A 24,833-nucleotide genomic window follows, 5' to 3' on the forward strand; every position below is an offset into this window, starting at 1 on the left:
GCGGGACGTCCCGGAGCTTCCGCCTGCCGGGTGGTGGAGGCGGGTCCGGGATCGAGCTGAGCCGGGATCCAGCGGGGCCGGGCCGGGCCGAAGGGCGGGGACGCCCCGGTGGGTTCTTAGCGGCGGAGCGGGCGGTGTCGCAGTCCCGTCCCGGTGCCGTCCCGGGGTGCCGGTGCTCGCCATGGGCTCGGCTCCGCCCGCCTTCATCGGCGCCGAGGAGGTGGAGAAGCACCTGCCCCGCTCCAGCCTCCTGCTGCCGGCGCTGGAGGCCGCCCTGGGCAACTTCTCGTCGGGCCCCGCGGGAGGCGTCGTGCAGCCCCTGCGCACCGTGCTGGCCGTGCCCGGGCACGGCGGGTGAGCGGCGAGCCCCGGGCACGGAGAGGCACCCGGGCAGGGCGGGCGGGGGAAGGCGCCGGGGGGGAGGGAGGGGAGCGCCGGGAAAGGCCCTCGGTGCCGGCTTGGGGATGAACGGGCCGGTGGCCGGGGATGGTGCCGGCCCGGCGGCTGCGAAAAGTCCGTGGGTAACGCAAGGAATGAATTCTCTGCTAAGGTACCTCGGGGTCATGCCCGCGTACAGCGCTGCGGATGATGCTCTGACGACCAAGCTGGTGACTTTTTACGAGCACCTGAAGGATTCCTCTGCCCCTTCTCACCAAGCGACCGTGCTCTTGTTTGACCCTCGCAGTGGCACTCTGAGAGCTGTAAGTCTCGTGAGTGCCCCTGCGTACTATAATCAGGAAAAGTTCACCTTGCATTTCAAAGGGAAAAAACCCACAACACGTTGCTGAATAAAGAATTGATCTTGAACCATCTTAATTTTCAGTTGAAAGAGATTCACAATTTGCATTGCAGGGAATAGTATTCAGTCTGACTGCTTTTTTTTAAAACAGTTTATGGATTTTTTTAAGAACAGTGATGCTTTGCGTTTACTTTAGCAAAAATAATTATTAAATGGCAAAAACTGGTTAAGAAAACTATCTTGGTCCCTTATACCAAAGCTGTCCATTTTTTAAGCCCCCTAATCTGTTTGTAGGCAGTGGCCAATGCACAGAGAGGCAGGAGTGCCCCACATGTGATACATATTAAAGGAATTCCACAGTTCCCTGTCACCCCATGGTACAGACCAAGACAGTGCTGACTGGTGAACCACTGCCAGCTTGCACTGGTCCCTGGTCTTACAGGAGTGCAGAGAATTGGAGTCACATCCATGTATTCCCAGTGCTGGAGAGCCAGGGAAATGCAGTGCCTGAGGAGGTGGGTGAATGTGGGGTGTTTCAGCTCTGACCAGTTGGACTCCCTTTGTGCTGGTGGAATGACATGAAAGAACTGGAATGCCCAGAGAATCTGCCCAGTTTAAGTGTGACTTTGTGTTTGCTGTACTAGCAATTGCCAACTTTTATTCGTGTGCATCTTTTATATCTTTAATAGCCCTTCATTCACAAACTGGATGAAAACATTCTGTATTTCCTCACCTTTTGAGTGTTCATTTCCTTCTGTTTGAATTGTTCCGAAGGTCCTGGATGGCAGTGTCATCACAGCAAAACGAACAGCTGCAGTTTCTGCCATTGCTACCAAGGTGTGCCTTCTGTTCTCTGAAGTGGGGCAGAGTTTGCTCTAAAATAACTCGAAGGAATGATGGCTTTCAGTGCATGTGAACTTTCATGAAATACAGCTTTAAATTAGATTTATGATAACATATGTATTTTTAGGGAAAGCTTAAAATCATAGTTTTGTGTTTTGAGTGAGTCACGTCTGGCTTTAACACTTTGTGTGTGACTGGAGAAGGAACCCAAGCTCTGTTTTTGTGGCTTCTGTTGCACTCTCTTTTCTGAATTTACAGAGGTGTCTTCCTGTATAATTTTGTTTCTTTTGTGTTTGTCTTCACATGCCTCTTTACAGGCTAGGACGAGGCAGCTGTAGTGTATCTGGCTGTGTATTACTTTGCGTCTCTTCAATTTCAGTTGGAAATATTTTTTGTTTGAAATATTTTTTTTGAAAATATTTTTGGTTGGCCTGCTAATCAAGTCAGCATCCATTGCACAGCAGAGTTTTAGCCTTCCCCTCAGAGGATGAGGCAATAAGAAGAGGGCCAGAGCTGAAAAATACTGTTGTTTGTCCCCCCTCAGCTTTGCATCCGAACGAGGGCTGATCTCACCACTTCATTAGTGGCAGCCTTCATGCCAGGGGAACTCCATCCATGGCAATGGAGCTGAACTGACATAAAACTGGAGGGAAGAACCTGTGCCCAAGAGCTTCTGCTGGAGCAAAGGCCAGAAGAGCTGACAATGAACTCCTTGGCCATGAGGTTACAGGCCCTCATTCATCTTGGCCATTCTGTATTTGGGCAGTTGTGATGGTCTTTACACAGCCCAGGCTCTGCTGCCTCCAAGGAGCTTGGCTGCTGAAGGGACTTGAAGATCAGACCCCTCTTTGCCATCTGTTGTTTTGGGAAATGTTCAGGAGTGTTTGAGTTCAGCTCCTGCTTGTCATCTTGTCCTCCTTATGGCACTTGCTTTTCAAAGCCCCCTGCTTTTGTGCAGAGAACCTTTGAAATCAGCGCTTCCCAGTCTTTGAAAGGAACACCAAAACAAGCTCTTATTGCTGAAAAATGGGATCAATGAGATGATTTCAATTTGTTTGCAGCAGAATTAAGTGTTGAGAGCCCAGACAATTCTAAAGCTTTTGAGACAGGAGTGAGTGGCCTCAGCAAATGCATAAATGAGTCCCAAGGATAGCTCAGGGCTGGGCTCCAGCAGCCCTGCCTTGCCCTTTGCCAAGTGTTGGTGAATCACAGGCAAGAAGTAAACCAGAACCCCCAAAGCAGCTGTAGAACTGAATGTTATTCTTTGTTCCTCAGAAGCATCCCTATTTTGACAATGTTAGATGTGTGGTGGCTCTTGCAGTGCCAGGATGTGTTTGTGGTACGATGTAAGGCTTCAGTGAACTCAAACAGGGGGTTTAGGGGGGCTTCCAGGAGCAGTTTACCTGTGCAGCTGCCACTGTCAGCACTGAGAACCTTTAGAATTGTGAGGCCTGTTCTCAGCCAGTGCAGAACATCACTGTATGGTTTTACACTTACTTAGTCATGTGGGTGTAATAAATTTTGCTAATATTGGACTGTGTTGCTGTCTTTTATACCGTTTTAAAAACTGTTTGTAATATCTGTGAATCTCTTGTTCTTACCCGTTCTCTTTATTTTTTATGCCTTTCAGTTGTTAATGCCAGCTTCTGCAGAGGTGCTGAGCATTTTGGGAGCTGGTGTTCAAGCATACAGCCATTATGAAATCCTCACAGAACTGTTCACATTTAAAGAGGTAATGGACACATCTTCCCAGATACATTTATTGTTCTCTGTTATGTTTCAGGATTTATTATAAGTAAAGTACAGGCAATGAAGCTGTATGAGGTCTGGCTGACGCTCCCCCCAGGCCCCCCAGTGCTGTGCTTTGCACTGGCCGCTCGAAGGGTACTGACACCTTCTGAAAACTGAACCCGAGTGTTCTGGTTCAGCAAGGAGAAATTCTCCAAGCTCATCTGTCTGTTTTCATTTCGTTTTCCCCCTGCAGGTGAGGATATGGAATCGCACCAAGGAGAAAGCAGAGAAGTTTGCCAGCTCTGTCCATGGTGCCGTGCGGGTTTGCTCCTCTGCCCAGGAGGCCGTTGTGGGGGCTGATGTGATTGTAACAGCGACCATGGCAACAGAGCCCATCCTGTTTGGGGCCTGGGTAAAGCCAGGTGCCCACATCAATGGTAGGCTGTGTTCTCTTTGTGTAAAGGATGTGTTTCTTATCACATTGCTTAGCATCAACATCTGCTGAAAGGCAGTTCTCTCTCCTTCTTGGAATGAATGTTCTTTTTGGTTTGACTTTTCCTCTTTAGTGGACCATTTTTTGTATATTAGGTTTGCACATTTCCACAATAATGTTATTTTACACATCTTTTGAACAAAATGGTGTTTGAATTTCTTTTAAACATTGCTCCCAAATTTATCAGTTTTGTTGTCTTAGCTGTTGGAGCGTGCAGGCCAAACTGGAGAGAACTGGATGACAAACTGATGAAGAATTGCTTTCTGTTTGTGGATTCCAGGAAGGCTGCTGCTGAAGAATCAGGAGATGTTATATTATCAGGGGTAAGACTTCTGTAATTGATGGGCTTTATTTTTGTGGCAGTTGGCTTGGATTTGACATGAGTTGGTATTGCTGATGTCCTGCACTGAATCTTTTTAGTGCATCAAATGTAGTTGTAAACACTTGCCAGGGACAGATTGAAGGATAAACTGCTTTCAATCTGATGCTTCTGTGTGTCTATGATCAAACAGACAGCCTCTGTATCTACTGTTGCATGACACCATATTACAGTAGCAGGTGCTCAACATTGGCCTTTGGGTGGGATAACAATGTATTGTTTTTTCAAAGATCTACACTTCCTGTAGTGTTTGGTTGTCTTAAATATTCTTCAAATCTGTTTATGAAAACCTGTAACTTTCTTCCCATAAGATTTCAGTGTGATTGACACATCAGACCTCTGGAGAATGGACCACACAAGCTGAGCAGACAGTGATCTGCACCAGTTTGACAGCAGGGACTCTTTTAGGTTCAATGGCATTTTCTTTTTCCCTTTTAATGTTTCTGCACAGCAAATGTGATTTGCACTTTTGAGGTTTAACATCAGAGCTGCAGATATGGTAATGTGTGTGGGATCCCGTGTGTTTTGTTGGATAAGGAACAAGCTATCCACTGTAACAAAACCTCACTGAGTGTGGAAAGTGTGCCAGCTGTTTCTCTTTGGAAACCATTCTGCTGCTCTGATTTCTGTCCAGTTTCTATATTATTTGTCTGCTTCACCATGGAAAAGAATCGGTTTTGGCATGCAGAGCTGGAGGATTTCTTTATTCTGAAGTCACTCAGGGAAAGAAGTGTTTTTCCCTTTCTGCATGTATGGATATTATGGTTTTAAATAAATGTGTATCTTTTCCACAGGCAGAGATTTTTGCTGAGCTAGGAGAGGTATTGAAGGGTACAAAACCAGCCCTGCCTGAGAAAACAACAGTGTTTAAGTCCCTGGGTAAGAGCAGCCCCTCGTGTGTGCAAGTGTGACAGGAAACAATGCCCTGTTATTTCCTGGGTCCCCCGTGCGTGGGAAAGCTGCTGCTCATCTTCAGAGCTGCTGTGGCCACGCACTGTCCACAGGGAAGTGGGATGTGATTTGCTTTTCCCCTTTTGATTTCCCTGTTTGTTTGTCTGGCAGGATTGATGTAATGAAGTGTGATAGGGAAGCAGGCAAACAATAGGAAGTCCATTTTCCATTTCCCAGCGGTTCAGGACATGAGTGCAGCATTTGTGAATGCAGCTGCAGCCCGACTGCCCCGCTGCTGCACCCACGGGCTCTGTGTGACCTGCACACCGTGTGCCTGTGGGGTGTGGGGCTGCTGTTTGGGGAGAGAGCAGGGATGGCGATGAACTACCATGCTCTGAACTGCAGGACATCTCTGAAAGGGCCAAGTGGTGATAGGAGCACTGCAAATCAGATTCCTGCTGTTCCATGAATTTCATAGGGCAGACCCACCACGATGGCCACAGGCTCTGAATGTAGCACTGTAGGTGTTTGGGATGGGGAATAATTCCTGTTCCTTCCCACTTAGATGATTTCCTGCGTCCTTCTGTTGCCTTCTGATGCTAAATTGATGGTACAGCTGAAGAACTGTTTGAAGATGCCTTTAATTCTTTTACAGGGATGGCTGTTGAAGATACAGTAGCAGCAAAATTTGTTTATGATGCGTGGTCAGCTGCCAACTAAAGAGGGAGTCTGCAATGCCAATGAGGGCAAGAGAATGGTTTGCACTGAGTTTCCTTGGATTCTTTGTTAACAAGGAAGGCAAGAGTCCTGTCTGAATGTGGCCCTTCTAGAAGAGTCAGGAATCAAAAGTAAAAATTCAGCAATCGACTGATTTCTAAAGTTTTGTGATTGCAAGTCTCAAATACCTGCAGTGTTGCTAATAAATGGACCTCTCTTGTAACAGCAGGTATCAGATATATTCAGTGATGTTGGGAAAATCTTAATTTGTAACAAATAATTTTTAAGAGTTGTGAATTCCTTTAGCTTTAACAGACAGTGCTTAGTCCTGTAATCACCCATATCAGTGATTAATGTGTGCAAGTGGATATCCTGGCCCTGAGATCAAAGACTGTGGTTCTGAGCAACAATGATAAGAAGGTCTGCCTTGGCCAGACCACACATCTGGGATGCATTCAAGGAGAAGAAACTTTTTTTGGAGGCCTGTGACCAAAACCGAATAACTTTCAGAATAGGATGTTCCCCAGATGACCACAGAGACCCTCAAGAGATCCCTCCTCTAACGTAAATGAGTTTTGAGAAGTGATTTAAATATGTAAAAGAATTGGCAAGAATGTTTAGCATGCATGTATGATCTGGGGAAATGTCATGAATATGCATTAGTTACAGAGATCTGAATCAGTATGTTACCTAGCTGGGGGTGTGATAGGAGGAGATATCCCCTGCATGCCCAGCACCAAAAATAAAGTAATGCCGCTTTCCAATGCTGCAAAGAGTGTTAGAGGGTTTTATTCACCATTTTTGGTGACAGTTTCTGGTGACCCAGATGGGACAATGCTGTTGACACTTCACGGATTCCAGGATCCTGAGGACTCCAGAGCACATGAAAGATTTTATGCCTGGTGCTTGGGGTTGGCTGGAGTTAAACCACACCTTTTGGCACGATTAGCATCTGCTAGTGCTGTTTGGCTGATAAGGAGGAGGCTCCTGTGCTCGCCCCAGCACTCCCTTTCCTGACTGTATATGAGAGTCTGGTGCTTGTGGCTGGCCATATTCTGCTTTTGCTGCTGCTGCACCGCTGCTCACCTCCCTGAATCGTGCCAGGGGGCATTTTGCCAACAGCCCTGGCCGTGTGCCTGGGCTGCCAGGGGGCCAGGGCAGTGCTGCTGTTTCGGTGCTGGGGTACCAGACAGGCCAGAACCCCAGGGCTGTTTTGCGAGCCCCGCTGAGGTGAGCAATGGGAACTAACGAGCCACTGGTGCTTAGAAAACTTAGCAGGGACTTCTAGGGAAGACCCAGGGAAAGCTGTGGAGGTATTTGAAGGCATTGTCTGACCCGAGGACCCTGACAGGACTGATATTCCGGTTGTATTGGATATGTTGTGAGGAATTCGAGTAAGTTGTTGGAAGCAGCGTGGAAGTAGCTGTGTTAGTGGAACAAAGCCCAAAAATGGGGTCGCCGCAGAGGCAGAGGAGGAATTAGTAGAGGTGGACTCCAACACAGGTAGATGGACAGGGATCAGTGTGCTATTTGTTGAGAGGAGGGCCACTGGAAGTGGGAATGGGACAGGTAGGAACTGCCAGACCCTAGAGTCCACCCAGGGCTCCCCATCAAGCAAGACAGCTGCTAATGTTGGAAGATGTGTGACAGGGACCAGAGGTGTGATTCCCCAGCTGAACCTCTGGTTACATTAACACTGGTGAGTGAGAAAATGGATTTCTTAGTAGATACTGGAGATGTGTATTCGGTTTTAAATACATGTAAAGGGAAATTCAGTCAGAAAATTATTAATGTACTCGGTGCCACTGGAGATAGACAAAATCGGCCATTCTTGCAACCTTTGAAATTTATAATTGGGAAAAAGTGGTTAACGTATCAATTTTTATATATGATAGTCCAGATTGTCCTATGCCCCTGTTAGGAAGAGACATTTTAAGCAAATTAGAAGCACACATAACTTTTGAGGAAGGAAAAATAGAAGTTCATATCCCTGAACCTAAACCTCTGGAAGCCCAAATTTTATGTTACAGTCGCTTGACCCATCAGAAGAAGAAATCTTGGCTGAGGTAGAAAACAGTTATGCCCTTGGTATGTGCTATGGGTGCCCCGGGACATTCAAAACTGGCAGAACCTGTGAGAGCATCATTAAAACCTAATGTCAAACCAGTAAGGCAGAAAAAAGGTCCTATAAAACAAGGTGTGAAGAAGGGGCTGGAAAAACTAATAGATAAATTTCAACAACACGGACTTAGTGGAATGTCAATTGGAGCATAACACCCCTATTTTGCCGGTGAGGAAACCACATTCCGAAGAATGCGGGTTGTTACAGCACTTAAGGGCTATCAATCAGACAGCACAAGACACGCATCCGAAGAACAGCATTAGATTTAAAAGACGCCTTTTTCTGCGCATCTCCAGGTGTGGGCAGCCGAGCTATTTTTGCTTCTGAAAAGTCTCCATCACCCCTGGAGGGGGCCGAGGCGGGGCCGGGGCCGGGCGGGGCGGGACGCGGGGCGGTTCCGCGGCGAGGCGGCGGCTCAGCCCCGGCGGGTTCTTAGCGGCGGAGCGGGCGGTGTCGCAGTCCCGTCCCGGTGCCGTCCCGGGGTGCCGGTGCTCGCCATGGGCTCGGCTCCGCCCGCCTTCATCGGCGCCGAGGAGGTGGAGAAGCACCTGCCCCGCTCCAGCCTCCTGCTGCCGGCGCTGGAGGCCGCCCTGGGCAACTTCTCGTCGGGCCCCGCGGGAGGCGTCGTGCAGCCCCTGCGCACCGTGCTGGCCGTGCCCGGGCACGGCGGGTGAGCGGCGAGCCCCGGGCACGGCGAGGCACCCGGGCAGGGCGGGCGGGGAAGGCGCCGGGGGAGGGAGGGGAGCGCCGGGAAAGGCCCTCGGTGCCGGCTTGGGGATGAACGGGCCGGTGGCCGGGGATGGTGCCGGCCCGGCGGCTGCGAAAAGTCCGTGGGTAACGCAGGGAATGAATTCTCTGCTAAGGTACCTCGGGGTCATGCCCGCGTACAGCGCTGCGGATGATGCTCTGACGACCAAGCTGGTGACTTTTTACGAGCACCTGAAGGATTCCTCTGCCCCTTCTCACCAAGCGACCGTGCTCTTGTTTGACCCTCGCAATGGTACTCTGAGAGCTGTAAGTCTCGTGAGTGCCCCTGCATCCTTCCCGGTAATGCTGTCGGTTCTCCCTTCTGATTCTTGGAAGCTTGAGCTGCTGTAATTTGGCCTGAGTTTACCAAAATCATCAATGCAAATTCAAATCAGGATTTGGCCTAAAGTCTTCTATATGTGTTAAACTGTACTCAGTGTGCTACTTTACTGCTACTTGTGACTGAATCTGATATCTGAGAGGGTGAATGGTGGAGAGAAATAATCAGGAAAAGCTTACCTTGCATTTCAAAGGAAAAATCCCACAACACCTTGCTGAATAAAGAATTGATCTTGAACCATCTTAATTTTCAGTTGAAAGAGATTCACAATTTGCGTTGCAGGGAATAGTATTCAGAGTCTGATTGCTTTTTTCCCCTGTATTTAAAGAATGTAGAATTTTTTTAAGAATAGCGATACTTTGCATTAGACTTTAGTAAAAATAATTATTTAAGGGCAAAAACTGGTCAAGAAAACTATCTTGGTCCCTTATACCAAAGCTGTCCATTTTTTAAGCCCCCTAATCTGTTTGTAGGCAGTGGCCAATGCACAGAGAGGCAGGAGTGCCCCACATGTGATACATATTAAAGGAATTCCACAGTTCCCTGTCACCCCATGGTACAGACCAAGACAGTGCTGACTGGTGAACCACTGCCAGCTTGCACTGGTCCCTGGTCTTACAGGAGTGCAGAGAATTGGAGTCACATCCATGTATTCCCAGTGCTGGAGAGCCAGGGAAATGCAGTGCCTAAGGAGGTGGGTTAATGTGGGGTGATTCAGCTCTGACCAGTTGGACTCCCTTTGTGATGGTGGAATGACATGAAAGAACTGGAATGCCCAGAGAATCTGCCCAGTTTAAGTGTGACTTTGTGTTTGCTGTACTAGCAATTGCCAACTTTTATTCGTGTGCATCTTTTATATCTTTAATAGCCCTTCATTCACAAATTGGATGAAAACATTCTGTATTTCCTCACCTTTTGAGTGTTCATTTCCTTCTGTTTGAATTTTTCTGAAGGTCCTGGATGGCAGTGTCATCACAGCAAAACGAACAGCTGCAGTTTCTGCCATTGCTACCAAGGTGTGCCTTCTGTTCTCTGAAGTGGGGCAGAGTTTGCTCTAAAATAACTCAAAGGAATGATGGCTTTCAGTGCATGTGAACTTTCATGAAATACAGCTTTAAATTAGATTTATGATAACATATGTATTTTTAGGGAAAGCTTACAATCATAGTTTTGTGTTTTGAGTGAGTCACGTCTGGCTTTAACACTTGGTGTGTGACTGGAGAAGGAACCCAAGCTCTGTTTTTGTGGCTTCTGTTGCACTCTCTTCTCTGAATTTACGGAGGTGTCTTCCTGTGTAATTTTCTTTCTTTTGTGTTTGTATTCACATGCCTCTTTATAGTTTTGGGTGTTGTACCTGTGGTGATACATTCAGTTTTAGTGACACAGATACCTTCTCCTGTCAGGCCAGGACAGGTGGGTGGCACTGGACTTGTAGAAAGAGTTAAAAAGGCACATTTCCAGATGTCAGTGTGGGTCCTCTTAAAATAGATGATGCCCAGTATAGATGGATGATTGCCCAGAGCTGTCTGTCTGTCTGTCAGTCTGTCAGTGTCCCTGAAGTTGTCTAGATAACTATCCCTGACCATGGTCATAAACTGAATGTCTAAAGGCAGGTGAGGTGTATCTGGCTCTGTGTTGCTTTGCATCACTTCAATTTCAGTTGGAAATTGTCATGTTTGATTCTTTTTTTGAAAGTATTTTTGGTTGGCTCTAGCTGGAGAGTGCAAGTCAGCATCCATTGCACAGCAGAGCTTTAGCCTTCCTCAGAGGGTGAGGCAATAAGAAGAGGGCCAGAGCTGAAAAATACTGTTGTTTGTCCCCCCTCAGCTTTGCATCCAAACCAAGGCTGATCTCACCACTTCATTAGTGGCAGCCTTCATGCCAGGGGAACTCCATCCATGGCAATGGAGCTGAACTGACATAAAACTGGAGGGAAGAACCTGTGCCCAAGAGCTTCTGCTGGACCAAAGGCCAGAAGAGCTGACAATGAACTCCTTGGCCATGAGGTTACAGGCCCTCATTCATCTTGGCCATTCTGTATTTGGGCAGTTGTGATGGTCTTTACACAGCCCAGGCTCTGCTGCCTCCAAGGAGCTTGGCTGCTGAAGGGACTTGAAGATCAGACCCCTCTTTGCCATCTGTTGTTTTGGGAAATGTTCAGGAGTGTTTGAGTTCAGCTCCTGCTTGTCATCTTGTCCTCCTTATGGCACTTGCTTTTCAAAGCCCCCTGCTTTTGTGCAGAGAACCTTTGAAATCAGTGCTTCCCAGTCTTTGCAAGGAACACCAAAACAAGCTCTTATTGCTGAAAAATGGGATCAATGAGATGATTTCAATTTGTTTGCAGCAGAATTAAGTGTTGAGAGCCCAGACAATTCTAAAGCTTTTGAGACAGGATAGCTCAGGGCTGGGCTCCAGCAGCCCTGCCTTGCCCTTTGCCAAGTGTTGGTGAATCACAGGCAAGAAGTAAACCAGAACCCCCAAAGCAGCTGTAGAACTGAATGTTATTCTTTGTTCCTCAGAAGCATCCCTATTTTGACAATGTTAGATGTGTGGTGGCTCTTGCAGTGCCAGGATGTGTTTGTGGTATGATGTAAGGCTTCAGTGAACTCAAACAGGGGGTTTAGAGCGGGTCTTCCAGGAGCAGTTTACCTGTGCAGCTGCCACTGTCAGCACTGAGAGCCTTTAGAATTGTGAGGCCTGTTCTCAGCCAGTGCAGAACATCTTGTATGGTTTTACATTTACTTAATCAGTCATGTGGGTGTAATACATTTTGCTAATATTGGACTGTGCTGAGGCCCCAGAACTTGTGTTAGTCCATGCTGTTACATCTTACATCTGAATTTCAGCAGTCAGACATTTCAAAAGTGGAATTAAGCCAAGGTGTGTTTTGATACCAGCTTTTGCATTAAAACCCCTGATATACAGTGATTATTGAATGCTGTTTATATTGATATGAATCGATTCTAGCTTTTTGACCAAACCCACTTTTTTGTTATTTAAAAGGACTAAAAATACTGCTTGTCTTTTGTAGCATTTTGAAATATGTTTGTAATACCTGTGAACCTCTTGTCCTTTATGTGTTTATTTTATTTTTTATGCCTTTCAGTTGTTAATGCCAGCTTCTGCAGAGGTGCTGAGCATTTTGGGAGCTGGTGTTCAAGCATACAGCCATTATGAAATCCTCACAGAACTGTTCACATTTAAAGAGGTAATGAACACATCTTCACAGATACATTTATTGTTCTGTGTTATGTTTCAGGATTTATTATAAAAAAAGTATAGGCAATGAAGTTGTGTGAGGTCTGGCTGAGATGGAGATGATGTTCCCCCCCAGCCCTCCCAGTGCTTGCACTGGCAGCTCAAACAACACCCCAGTATTTTGGCTACTGCTGAGCAGTGCTCCCACAACACCAAGGCTGGCTCTCCAAAGTTCCTGTCTGTCATACTTGGATAAGCTTTCTGTGACTTTTGCTTAAAAGAATTTATTGGAAGTGTTTTCATTTGAGAAGAGCTGTTACTCTGTTACCACAAAACAGTCGCTGAAATGTAGCTGGGTGCTCATGAATTTAGTCACTTGTGTGATGAGAACATTAAAGGGGAGGAAAGCCCAGTCTTTAGGATACATGTGACTATCTATGGAAAACTGAGACCAAGTATTCTGGTTCAGCAAGGAGAAATTGTCCAAGCTCACCTGTTTTGTTTTACCTCCTTTTCCCCCTGCAGGTGAGGATATGGAATCGCACCAAGGAGAAAGCAGAGAAGTTTGCCAGCTCTGTCCATGGTGCCGTGCGGGTTTGCTCCTCTGCCCAGGAGGCCGTTGTGGGGGCTGATGTGATTGTAACAGCGACCATGGCAACAGAGCCCATCCTGTGTGGGGCCTGGGTAAAGCCAGGTGCCCACATCAATGGTAGGCTGTGTTCTCTTTGTGTAAAGGATGTGTTTCTTATCACATTGCTTAGCACCAACATCTGCTGAAAGGCAGTTCTCTCTCCTTCTTGGAATAAATGTTTGTTTTGGTTTGACTTTTCCTCTGGCAAATGGATGCTGGACCACTTGATGTGCTTTTTTTCCCTGGTGGTGTATCCTCGTTGCCCTCATGTTGTCCCTTATTCTTACCTTGCTCCCCATCTAAATGACCCACATAGACATGGTATTGCCTAAGTGGTTGCTGCTCATTTTAACATTGCCATCTGTAGTTGGCATATTTTTTTCCACCAATTTTGTAAGCCCCTCTATTTGTTTCTTTTTGGGCTGACCACATTGATTTACTTTTTTGCCTGAGTTACAAAGATGCAATAACTGAGTTAAGAACGTCATAATTTGACCTGTAATTGTGGTGAGGTTTGGGGGGTGCTTGTTGTTGTTGTTGTTGCCTGCCTTGTAATGATGTTGCCACACTACTGTTTGGAGTCTCTGGACATGCCCCTCTTTGTTTATTTTGATTAATTGTGGGCCTGGTTTTGATGACCTTGTGGCCTCTCCAGATAGCGCAGTAAAAAGACAAAAGCAGCTTCTCCAGGGGAACAATTTAAAGGAAGGTCCCACATTCCAGCAGCATCCTACCAATTTTTCAACCTCAATTTAGTCCTTTGTCATTGAAAGTTGTTGTCTGTGTTGTGTCATGGCATGGAAGCTGAAAACACAACCCCAATCAATTAAGGTCCAGAGTCACTGAAGCGACACAGACACAAAGACCTCTCTCCTTTCTTTGCCTCTTTTTTTACCCTTCACTGAGGCATTTGTGCTGTTTGAGGAAGCATTTGGGCAACATGGAATTTACTTTTCCGTAACAGTTGGACACTTGAAAAAAATTATGGTTATAGTAGAACTGTGTGATTGTTTGGGGTTTTGTTGGGTTCCTTGTTTGTTTTTTGAGCCCTTAAGAAGTGGATAAAGCTCTTGGCACTGTGTGTAAGAAGTTAAGCTCATTGAGTTGCTTTCAATTTCTCCAGATCAGTGAAAACCCATAGTCTGTTCAGCTTGTACTGCTTATAAAGTTACAAGGTTACCCACAGTCTGCTGATAAGGATATTCTACTCACAAATCAAATACTGAATGTTTCTTTGTTGTCTTATCAATCAACACATCTCCATGGCTAACATGGTTTTTGTATATTACATTTCTGCAATACTGTCCATTGTTATTTTACGCATCTTTTGAGCAACATGTGGTTTGAATTTGTTTTAAACGTTGCTCCCAAGTTTATCAGTTTTGTTCTCTTAGCTATTGGGGCAAGCAGACCAGACTGGAGAGAACTGGACGATGAACTGATGAAGAATTGCTTTCTGTTCGTGGATTCCAAAGAGGCTGCTTGTACCGAATCAGGAGATGTTATATTATCAGGGGTAAGACTTCTGTAATTGATGGGCTTTTTTTTGTGGCAATTGGCCACAAAATGAGTGTGTTCTGATGATGCCCTGCACTGAAACTTTTGTATCTACCCTTACATGACACCATATTACAGTAGCAGGTGCTCAGCATTGGCCTTTGGGTGGGATAACAATGTATTGTTTTTTCAAAGATCTACATTTCCTGCAGTGTTTGTTTGTCTTAAATATTCTTCAAATCTGTTTATGAAAACCTGTAACTTTCTTCCCATAAGATTTCAGTGTGATTGACACATCAGACCTCTGGAGAATGGACCACACAAGCTGAGCAGACAGTGATCTGCACCAGTTTGACAGCAGGGACTCTTTTAGGTTCAATGGCATTTTCTTTTTCCCTTTTAATGTTTCTGCAGAGCAAATGTGATTTGCACTTTTGAGGTTTAACATCAGAGCTGCAGATATGGTAATGTGTGTGGGATCCCGTGTGTTTTATTGGATAAGGAACAAGCTATCCACTGTAACAAAACCTCACTGAGTGTGGAAAGTGTGCCAGCTGTTTCTCTTTGGAAACCATTCTGCTGCTCTGATTTCTGTCCAGTTTCTATATTATTTGTCTGAATACTGATCTGCTTCACCATGGAAAAGAATCGGTTTTGGCATGCAGAGCTGGAGGATTTCTTTATTCTGAAGTCACTCAGGGAAAGAAGTGTTTTTCCCTTTCTGCATGTATGGATATTATGGTTTTAAATAAATGTGTATTTTTTCCACAGGCAGAGATTTTTGCTGAGCTAGGAGAGGTATTGAAGGGTACAAAAGCAGCCCTGCCTGAGAAAACAACAGTGTTTAAGTCCCTGGGTAAGAGCAGCCCCTCGTGTGTGCAAGTGTGACAGGAAACAATGCCCTGTTATTTCCTGGGTCCCCCGTGCGTGGGAAAGCTGCTGCTCATCTTCAGAGCTGCTGTGGCCACGCACTGTCCACAGGGAAGTGGGATGTGATTTGCATTTCCCCTTTTGATTTCCCTGTTTGTTTGTCTGGCAGGATTGATGTAATGAAGCGTGATAGGGAAGCAGGCAAACAATAGGAAGTCCATTTTCCCTTTCCAAGTGGTTCAGGACATGAGTGCAGCATTTGTGAATGCAGCTGCAGCCCGACTGCCCCGCTGCTGCACCCACGGGCTCTGTGTGACCTGCACACCGTGTGCCAGTGGGGTGTGGGGCTGGTGTTTGGGGAGAGAGCAGGGGTGGGGATGAATTACCATGCTCTGAACTGCAGGACATCTCTGAAAGGGCCAAGTGGTGATAGGAGCACTGCAAATTAGATTCCTGCTGTTCCATGAACTTCATAGGGCAGACCCACCACGATGGCCACAGGCTCTGAATGTAGCACTGTAGGTGTTTGGGATGGGGAATAATTCCTGTTCCTTCCCACTCAGATGATTTCCTGCGTCCTTCTGTTGCCTTCTGATACTAAATTGTTGGTACAGCTGAAGAACTGTTTGAAGATGCCTTTAATTCTTTTACAGGGATGGCTCTTGAAGATGCAGTGGCAGCAAAATTTGTTTATGATGCGTGGTCAGCTGCCAACTAAAGGGGAATCTACAATGCCAATGAGGGCAAGAGAATGGTTTGCACTGAGTTTCCTTGGATCCTTTGTTAACAAGAAAGGCCCAATCTCATCTGACAGTGGCCCTTCTAGAAGAGTCAAGAATCAAAAGTAAAAATTCAGCAATCAACTGATTTCTAAAGTTTTGTGATTGCAAGTCTGAAATACCTGCAGTGTTGCTAATAAATGGACTCTCTTGTAACAGCAGGTATCAGATGTTTGCAGTGATACTAACCAGGGTATCTTTACATATTTTGGTGTCATTCTGGAATCTATGCCTTTCCTCCCTAATTATTTGTGTAGGCAAAGTCTTTCTATAGATTTTGTTGTTTTTAGAGAGGTAATTCATGCTGCTGTAAAATACATCAGTTTGGACAATGGACTCTGGCATCATATTGGCCTGTGATGGTAGTTTATATGCAGCTGTGGGTTTCAGTGCTCCAGTGACAGTAACCTTGTCTTGGGTCTCCTGGGAACACAGCCCACCTCTGACTCCTGGACATTCCTTCCCTTCCAACTGACACTGGGACCTGGACATCACCATTTTTATTTTCAACCCTTGCAGTCCATCTTCCCCACCCCTAGACCCAATGGTTTTTCGTTTAAGAGCACAGGTCTGAGTGGGAGTTTATATAAATAATTATGCCTCCACACTGTTAGATTTCTGCTCAGTACCTCCCTTAGTTCATTCCTTGATGGGGTGCTGCCATCTTCATATGAGAATTAAAATGTGTTTTGATTTAACTTTTATCTCTGTTCTGTGGGCAGTTTTTGCTATTAACCTCTGGTGCCTGTAAGTTCTCTTTCTAAATTCCTTGAAGGTTGGAACCACACAAACACATTTCAGTACAATAAACTTCAAGTGTACAGGGAAATATTTTCAGTTTGGCTGTGCCATGCCTCAATTAGTAATTGTTCTGTTATCCCAAATATTAGCTGGGGCAGGAATTTTCATGATCCTTCCCTGGCAGAGGAACCCAGTGACATAAGGAAGAGTTCCAGTTTTGTGCTGTTATGCAACTGCTTTGCAAGAGATCGAGCATCTGCTGGAAAACAGCTATTGCCCTGGAAACAAATTCCTGTCTCAGGCTAGAGCTGTGCCTTGGGAAATTTTATTTCTATTTGCATAGTATTTCAGGCAGGCTATTAAGTGTCTCTTCATGCTGTGAAAGAGGTGACACAGAGCCAGCAGAATAGAGTGGAGCAAGAGGAAGGAGGTTCAGAAGCAGGTGGCATTAAAGCCCTGGGTGGTGCAGAGGGAAGTATAGAAGAGGCTAATGAGTACAGTGCAGGTGTGATGTAAGTAATACTCCCAGTTAGAAGCCTGGTGTGAGCTAGCTGGAAAAAAGTAGTAAGTGGCAGTTTGTAACGTGCAGAGGTAGCATAGAAAGGGTATCAGAGCAGTAAGAGAACAGGGACAAAGGATGTGCTCGTGTGGATAAGTTGAACTACACTGATCCTGTTTATTCCAACAGACATTTCTCTATGAGCTTTTGCATTTTAACTGTAGCAAAATTACCCTTCTATTTTTACATCTTATTTCATCTTTGTCATTTCTGAGGTGTCCAGAAGTGTGTGTATGTTGACTCAGTTGTGTTACTTCAGTGATGGAGATCTGCACTAACGTGAGGCAAACATGAAAGCCGTGTATGGAGCTGCATGGAAATGTACTATTTACAGCAATATCCCCCAGTCCTGGGCCTTGTGTAACACAAGATCTGTAATCTGAGGTGAAACATCGTGTTTGGGAAGAAGACAAGTCTAGTTTGTTTTCACACCTACTCTCCTACGGACTATACACTTTAAAAAGTAGATGGAGCCAGCCCAAAGAGCTGGTTCTGGAAACCCCCGGTGTTCTCAGCTTTCACTGGCAGGGGGAGGTCCTGGGAGCCTGGTTCAGTGTTGTACCTCTGATGTCAGGAAGAGGAGTCGGTTCAGTTACAATGGGAATTGCTTGGATGCCATCCTTAAGTTTTTCGAGGGGAAAGAACAGCATCAATTTCCATGTTTCCTTCTCTTACAAATTAGTGGATCAAGAAATGGTGTAACTTGCATTTATATTAAAATTAAATAAATACTACTGTTTTTCTTCAGCTTCATTTTGTTGTCTGTTACTTTTCTAGTTTTGGATTAGTTTCTAGTTTTAACCCAAGAAAAGGGTTAGCACTACTGCACCTTTTTAATTAAAAAGAATAAAAACTGAAAAATGGGATTGATTCAGTTGCCTAAAAATAAGTATCATATGGGGAGCTCTGGGGCTTCTTCACTCTCTTGATGCAGTTTCTGAAGGACAAGGGACTCCCATAGGTCTGGTGCTGCTCATTCCAGCTCCACAGAGTCAGTGGGAATATGTAAGGACATGCCTGAACACAGGATGCCTCTGACAACTGAGCAGAGACCATCTGCACATAAACTGACTGTTATCTCTGCTTGTCAGAGGCTGCAGATGAGTAAGCAAAGAGGCAGATTTTCAGTGCAATTTAGAGATACTTGGGTCCTGATTTCCCCTAAAGTGCCTTCTCTGCTACCTACATTTGACTCCCATCAGTGACAGGCGTTTGCACACTTAGAGTTTTTTGCAAGCAATTCCTGGATAAATCAATCTAACCCAATTATTTAAAATCTGGCCTGAAAAAGGTGCATTATGCTCAGCACTTTGCACTGTCAGAGCTGTCAGAGCAGGACAGACCTCGTGTCAACCCAGAGTGGAATTCAGCTGCTGCAGCTGCAGGGACTGGAGGGTGCAGAGGCAGATGAGGCTGGGCTTGCCTCTTCTGTGGCTGCCAGGAGGAAGGGGAAGCATCTGCATCTCCAGGATAGGGAAGGAGGATTTAAAATCCACTGATTGTATGCCTTCAAGTATGTAAGTCATTGTTTCCTTGTTGCTTTGTTAAACATTGGGTGATTTCTTAGCCCAAATGAAAGCAACCCAGCAGGTTGGAGGAGGGTGCCTGATTCAGTGACTGTGCTGAGCACAGTAATCATGGAAGGTTGCACAGAGCAGGACTTTGATGTGATTGCCTAATAGAAGAAAATATCAGCCTGCTGCAGTACAGGAAAGAATGCAGTGTAAAGTCCAGCCAAGGAAAGGTATTGCAGTCTTGATGACATTTAGCACACGATGGGTTGTAGCAATTGGATCCAGTCTAATGAGATGAGAAAAGAAAATACAACCCAGACTGAACATGTCTTGGCAAGATACTTCATGTATTTTTAAATTATTATCAATACAGTAGTAAAAACTTTTACTAGTCAAAAATATGAAACTTGTTGCAAATTAGTCTTATTTACATTCATTCAGAGGTGATTAGAGTCAATAAACCACAGCTGAAATCAAGATTCAGATGCTATTTCTAACATGTTATCAGTACCAGGAAGATCAGAACAAACAGAAGTAAATGGAGAAAACTCAAAGCTCTCAAGCTCTGAGAATGCTCTTTGCATTCTGGTTTTGGACAAAATAAGGAAGGGCTTTATAAAGGAATGTAGCATGGCTTGCCTTCACTGATATTTTAAATTATCTGGACCAAAAGAAATCCAAACCCCATAAACAGTTCAGGGAGAAAAAGCTTTTTGGGTTTTTACCCTCACATTCTTTCTTTTCAACAGAATATGCTTAACTTAATATCCTGTGCACCACAGCCATCTATGTAGAGAGAAAAAAATCTTTGTCCCTGCTGTACTTTCTAAAGCAATTGGTTACCTCTCTGCCTTTTGTTTTAGCAGATATCTGAAAGGAGTTGCATTATTTACAAGCAAGTATCTACAGTTTTTCCAGGGTTCTTGAGTGCCTGTTTTCTTTTATTCACAGCATTCAGGACTTTCTTTCTTGGCCCAAGTTCCATCTGAATGCTCTGTAGATCTTCATCTGAACACAGCATCAGAGCATCTAAATCAATTTTTTCCCTCATGAAGACTGGAAGAAACTCATCCAGCATCTGTGATGCCAGAAACACTTCAAGGGGTGTGTTCTCTGCTTCCTCGTCATCCCAAACGACTTCTTCCTCATTCCAAGGGATATCAGCACCATTTTCAGCATCATCTTCCTTGCCATTCTCAGCATTTTCATACTGGAAGAGCTCACTGGACATTGTAAAGCTGATACCTTCTTTCTCAGAAGACACAGTTCCAGGATTTACATTCGCAGCCAAATTCCTTCCAAACACGATCTTGCCAAGACCCGGCCGCTGGAAAATGGAGAGCTGACTGTTATTATCAGCGACGTTTTTCTCATCAAGGTCATTCAGTAACTCATCCTCCTCTTTCTCATCAAACAAATGCATCACACTTCTCCGACCTGTATCATCCTCTTGGTCATTTCTTTGTGTTTCCTGGCTTCTTGTGCTGCCAGCTGTCTTCTTTGCCTTCAGTTTCAAGGTATCTTTCAGGTTTTTGGAAAAAGTACCTGTGGTGTTGGAAGCAAAGAGACCGGGCAGCTTTACTCTGGAGTGTGTTCCTCTGGAAGAATTCACTGTGCCAGTCTTTTCTTTCATGTAATTCCGGTTCATCTCATGCTGGTGTTTCTCTTGGCGCCTCTCACACTCCTTGATTTGTTTCTCAGCGTTCCTCTGGGCCTGTGCTTTTTGTTTGGAGACCTTCTTGGGGTTCAGCATGATCTGCTCGGTGGCGGCTTTGTCCAGGATCTGGACGCACTCCTTGCGGTCCCTGCTGGCAGCCGCCTCCAGGGGAGTGCGCAGATCATTGTCCAGAGCAAAGATGTTGGCACCAAAGTTGATCAAAAAGGAAACACAGTGGAGGTGGCCGTTGCAGGCAGCATGGTGGAGGGGCGTGTTCCCCCAGATGTCACACTTGTCCGGGTCGCCTCTGACAAGGAAAACAGCACACAGTGAGCTGGGTGTTCCCACACACAGCACTGGGATTGAACAGACACCAAACATTCAGCTCTGCTCTGCTCTGAGGAGAACAGCCCAGTGACAATGGGTCAGCTGGGCTCCAGCCACTGGAGCGGGGCTGCACCCACTTACACAAGCCCCGAGCTGCGTGTGTGGCACAAGCTCTAAACCCTGTCTGTCTGTGAATTAAACGAGCTCACAGGGCTGGGTGTGACTGCTTATCCATCTCCCCATAACACAGCCAGGGTATTTCCTTTGTCATCCCAGGGTATGGCAGCTCAAAGTGGGCTCAGGCTTTGACTTACTCTCATTGGAATTACTGGCAAAACTGTTTCAATAGCTTTTGCATGGAATATTTTAAAGGGGTTTTGACGACTCTTCCGTTTTGTGTGTGAAATGCAGGGACAATATTAGGAGGTTTCCTCACTGACCACAGTGATACATATTTAATGAGTACATGCAGTAACTTTTGGGGTAAGTAATAGGTAAATGATTAAGAGTAAAGCCCTGATTACACATTTGTCTCCACTGCTGTTAGTTTAAACCCAGACAGATGCCATTGTTTTTCTTCAACTCTTTTGTTCTCCTCTGGCTGCTTTTGCTCATGGGGGTTTGAAAAGCAGAAGCTCATTTGAAAATAAAAGGCCACATTTTTCCATTGAAATTAAAGCCAGTGAAAAGCATTGCTTTATTTTTAACTCTTGCACTGACTTCACACTGAACTGCTGCCTGCAGACAAGAGTCGGCTGCAATGTTTCGATACACGTTTGGCAGGATCAACATTTGCAATGTTCAGAACAGGGCTTGTGGCTTCTTGTGACCAACAACCAAGGCAGCCACAGCAGCCCAAAATCTTTAACAACTTCAGAGCCAGGGACCAAATTTACAAGGAGAATCTCTACCCTTGGGAATTCAAGCATTTCAAGCCTTGGTAGTACTATGAGAGGAGTGGCACGTCCTGCCGCAAAGTGTCCTTCAGGCACTGACCTCTGGCTTTGAACCTCCCTGAAGGAAAGCACTACCAGGTTTGTTGAGGGCCAAATCTGAACACATCCCTCAGCCTGAGGGCAGGAGCAAGGTCAGGGTTCCCTGTGAACGCTGCTCTGTTGGGGAGCACCAGCGAGCGGGAGCGGCTGTGGGAGCGCAGGCCCTGCCGCAGGGAGGTGGCAGCTGAGGATCAAAGTTTCTCCACTCACACATATGGAAACCATGTGTACATATTCCTGCTCTTGTGGCTCTGCCCTGGGGAACTGCCTGACTGTGGCCAAACGTGCTGGATTCCTGAATTCCCACATTAGCAAACGGGCTGTGTTATCCCGAGCCTTGGAAGCGCTGGGTCATCCAACCTCCCCCAGGTCCCTTTGCAGCTGTCTGTGGTCTCTTCTCCCTGTGGAACCTGCCAGCCTTTGAGTCTCAAACAATTGACAAACTAGAATGGCTGTTCCCAGCTCAGTCGGACTTTGAATAAGATTTGACAGCTACTTTGGGTTCTCATGCTCCTCCTTTCCCTGCTTTCCCAAGAAAAAGGCTCACTCAAAAGAGAGCAGATTCTGCTACTTGGTGCTGCTTTTATTCATGTACCTGCAAGACAGGAAGAGAAAATGTCTCCTGATGCCTGGGAAGATGAATTATTTCAAGATGAAAGGGGTTTATTGTTAGCATTGCTACACTTTTCCAAGGGCTGAATGTGTGGCAAGCTTGAGAGTCCCAAAATCTGCAGCTACTCTAAAGAAACCCACCCTGTATCTCAGAGCCTTTGTCAGGAAACCTCTTCAAGGAAATGACAAATTTGTTAGAAACAATTAAAATACTTTCTCACAAGAAAACATTAATTGACTGGAGAACAGATTGTGAGGCTTCCAAAATTCAGCTTCTCCCAAGAAAACCAGTCAGGCTACAGCCATATCTCTGACAACCACTGATCACACCAAAAAATCTTAGATTAAAGTAGAGGTGAATGCATATATTTGAAGATTTTGAGTGCAAAACTGTCCCAAAGTGCCCTTTACCAAGAAAAAGAGTTAGATAGTATTTTTCTTATATATTTCTTAGCTAGTTGTTCAGGGCCAAACCTTAATGACTAGGCATTTCCCTAAAGCTGCATTAATCACAGAAGTTGAAAAATTGTCAACCAATCTTTGCTTCTCCTGAGGACACAGCAATAACCACACAGTCCAAAGGTCTTTTTTATTGTGATACTACAGCCACGCCTGAGCCCAATGAGCTATAAAGTAAATCTAGGAAAAACCATTTTTTTTCAACTCCATTTTTAATAAAACTGGAAGACCTCCAAATACTTATTCAGCTTTTCCCTCCAATTTGTTTTAAACTATTTTCAGTGGAAATACAGGTCAACTTAATCTTCATCTCAGCCCAGAAAGAACATTTCGTTAATTGTGTCTCTACACAAGAGCAGATTTTCTTTTATTAAATTTTAATACAGAATCACAGCTTAAAAGGAAGTAATTACCATTTCAATAAGCCTTTTTAATCATGTAGGACATGTATGATACAGCAATATTACTATTAGAAAATAAATCTGTAGAAAACCTTCTTTCTTTTTTTCTTTTCTTATTTTTTTTTTCTAGTTCCCAAGGATCCTATCACAGCCTCTGAAAAAATATTGTTTTCAGCTTTAGCATGATGGTAGTTGTTAATGCCATAAAAAACAGAGAAATAACCATCTTAGATGTTACTGTTTCAAAACTCTCAGTTGTGACTTGCCTCTGGACAGCACTAAATCATCACCAGTGTCTACTGACTGCACTTTGGAAGAAAATGGGAGATCTTTTTCGCTAAAAATGTTTCAAACAATGCATTTCTCTGTAAGGCCATCTCAAGGAAATCATCTAAAGGCCACCTTCTCCTGCATTACAGTGAGGCAAAGTCCCACCCAGGTCCCAGTCCCTGCAGGCTCCAGACACAGTGTGGTCCCACTGATGCCGGTGGGACTTCATGGACAGACCACCCCTCACAGGCTTTGGGCCTAAACCACTGTAAATGAAGGAACAATTCTTGGCAACGCATTGAAAGAAATTACTGTGATTTTTCAGCCTTTTGGGTCTGAGCTCATCGGGGCATGAGGAACACGAGCACTAACTGTAGTTTTGAGCCACAAGCTTTCAGCAATGGAGGCTGGTTGACTTACCCCCTCCGGCATATGATTTCCAGAGCCTCCAGATACCCATGGTATGCTGCCAGAAGGGTGGGTGTCATCCCATCTTCGTCTGAAGTGTTGAGGTCTTTCCTAGTGGCTTCTTTCAAGAGGTCCAAGTTGCCATCGGCCGCTGCTTTGTGATACCTGCTCGACATTTTCGGTAGGTTCTGGTTTCCCGAGGCAGCTCCGGGCGATCTCCAGGCTGTACAGTCACTCTTCCATCACGGGGACGGCTCATTAATGATTACAAGATGAGAGGTCCCTGTGAGGAGGGGAATGAGGAGGCAAAGTTCATCCTTGCAGGCAGTTTCTCTGGAGCTCTGCACAGGTAGTGAGGCCGTGGTGTGGGGAATGCTTTTGTTTCCTGGGAGGCGCCTCTGCCGTTTGCTGTTGGCTGCACATTCGACTACTTAAACACAGAGGGGGGTCATTCATCTTCTCTGTGTCTTTGCCTGACTGTTCTGGGAAAACTGCAAAAGGAGCTTGAACTTCAAAAAAAAACCTTCAAAAATTTCAAAAATCATTCAAAAGGCCGTGAATGTCAGTGCAACCAGGTTTCACCCCGAGTAATAAAGTACCCCTGAGTTCAATGGGATGAAAAGCATGAGCAGTTACCTGTACTGGTGAAGTCCTTTGTAACCCATCTTTTACTGGGATGCTGCATTGGAAAACAAGGTGCTGCCCTGCCAAACCAGGCACTTCCATGAAGACATTTTATGTCCACGGACTGGTGTGGGGATGAAACCAGACCTGTCAGGGACAGGGTGGTGTTTGGATAAAACCCCCAGCAGGTCTGCAAGTCACAGCTGGCAAAACCACAGTAAATGGCATTTTATCAGGGCATCTTCAGGAACTTGGCAAATATAAGACTCATCTCACACATATTGTAAGC

At 45.4% G+C, this 24,833-nt stretch overlaps 3 protein-coding genes across 4 annotated transcripts; 2 read left to right on the top strand and 1 right to left on the bottom strand.

The window, feature by feature from the left end:
• Window positions 1-123: 123 nt before the first annotated feature.
• LOC126641056 (ketimine reductase mu-crystallin-like) lies at window positions 124-18,024 on the top strand. 2 transcript variants are annotated; one of them, XR_007629195.1, is made up of 9 exons: window positions 124-354; window positions 551-701; window positions 1,514-1,576; window positions 3,213-3,314; window positions 3,567-3,750; window positions 4,008-4,129; window positions 4,980-5,064; window positions 5,732-6,022; window positions 16,140-18,024. XR_007629195.1 is itself a non-coding variant. In XM_050317366.1 (8 exons), the coding sequence occupies exons 1-8, from the start codon at window positions 182-184 to the stop codon at window positions 5,794-5,796; spliced, it is 945 nt and encodes a 314-aa protein (XP_050173323.1). In that variant the 5' UTR covers window positions 124-181; the 3' UTR covers window positions 5,797-6,560. The 2 variants fall into 2 exon arrangements, 1 of the variants encoding a protein (XP_050173323.1); XM_050317366.1 differs by lacking the exon at window positions 16,140-18,024 and having other exon boundaries at window positions 5,732-6,560.
• Window positions 8,368-18,024, top strand: LOC126641057 (ketimine reductase mu-crystallin-like). Its single transcript, XM_050317368.1, has 8 exons — window positions 8,368-8,585; window positions 8,779-8,929; window positions 9,956-10,018; window positions 12,109-12,210; window positions 12,726-12,909; window positions 14,226-14,347; window positions 15,100-15,184; window positions 15,852-18,024. The coding sequence occupies exons 1-8, from the start codon at window positions 8,413-8,415 to the stop codon at window positions 15,914-15,916; spliced, it is 945 nt and encodes a 314-aa protein (XP_050173325.1). The 5' UTR covers window positions 8,368-8,412; the 3' UTR covers window positions 15,917-18,024.
• Window positions 18,025-19,303: 1,279 nt separating this feature from the next.
• On the bottom strand, window positions 19,304-24,110 carry ANKS4B (ankyrin repeat and sterile alpha motif domain containing 4B). Its single transcript, XM_050317342.1, has 2 exons — window positions 23,933-24,110; window positions 19,304-20,755 (listed from the first exon to the last, which is right to left on the bottom strand). Exons 1-2 carry the CDS (start codon window positions 24,094-24,096, stop codon window positions 19,681-19,683), a joined length of 1,239 nt encoding a protein of 412 aa, XP_050173299.1. The 5' UTR covers window positions 24,097-24,110; the 3' UTR covers window positions 19,304-19,680.
• Between the last annotated feature and the right edge of the window lie 723 nt (window positions 24,111-24,833).

The sequence above is a fragment of the Myiozetetes cayanensis genome, unplaced genomic scaffold (genome assembly GCF_022539395.1).
Source record: "Myiozetetes cayanensis isolate MyiCay16 unplaced genomic scaffold, myiCay2020 scf20-37, whole genome shotgun sequence".
NCBI classification, from domain to species: Eukaryota; Metazoa; Chordata; class Aves; order Passeriformes; family Tyrannidae; genus Myiozetetes; species Myiozetetes cayanensis.

What these genes read in the sequence shown, in the direction of transcription:
- LOC126641057 (XM_050317368.1), top strand. Translation starts at nt 8,413, where the DNA reads ATGGGCTCGGCTCCGCCCGCCTTCATCGGCGCCGAGGAGGTGGAGAAG. An exon ending in GCCGTGCCCGGGCACGGCGG is followed by an intron (nt 8,586 to 8,778) that starts GTGAGCGGCGAG and finishes TTCTCTGCTAAG; the next exon opens with GTACCTCGGGGTCATGCCCG. An exon ending in AACAGTGTTTAAGTCCCTGG is followed by an intron (nt 15,185 to 15,851) that starts GTAAGAGCAGCC and finishes ATTCTTTTACAG; the next exon opens with GGATGGCTCTTGAAGATGCA.
- LOC126641056 (XM_050317366.1), top strand. Translation starts at nt 182, where the DNA reads ATGGGCTCGGCTCCGCCCGCCTTCATCGGCGCCGAGGAGGTGGAGAAG. An exon ending in TTTCTGCCATTGCTACCAAG is followed by an intron (nt 1,577 to 3,212) that starts GTGTGCCTTCTG and finishes TATGCCTTTCAG; the next exon opens with TTGTTAATGCCAGCTTCTGC. An exon ending in AACTGTTCACATTTAAAGAG is followed by an intron (nt 3,315 to 3,566) that starts GTAATGGACACA and finishes TTCCCCCTGCAG; the next exon opens with GTGAGGATATGGAATCGCAC.
- ANKS4B (XM_050317342.1), bottom strand. Translation starts at nt 24,096, where the DNA reads ATGTCGAGCAGGTATCACAAAGCAGCGGCCGATGGCAACTTGGACCTC. An exon ending in GAAATCATATGCCGGAGGGG is followed by an intron (nt 20,756 to 23,932) that starts GTAAGTCAACCA and finishes TTTCCTTGTCAG; the next exon opens with AGGCGACCCGGACAAGTGTG.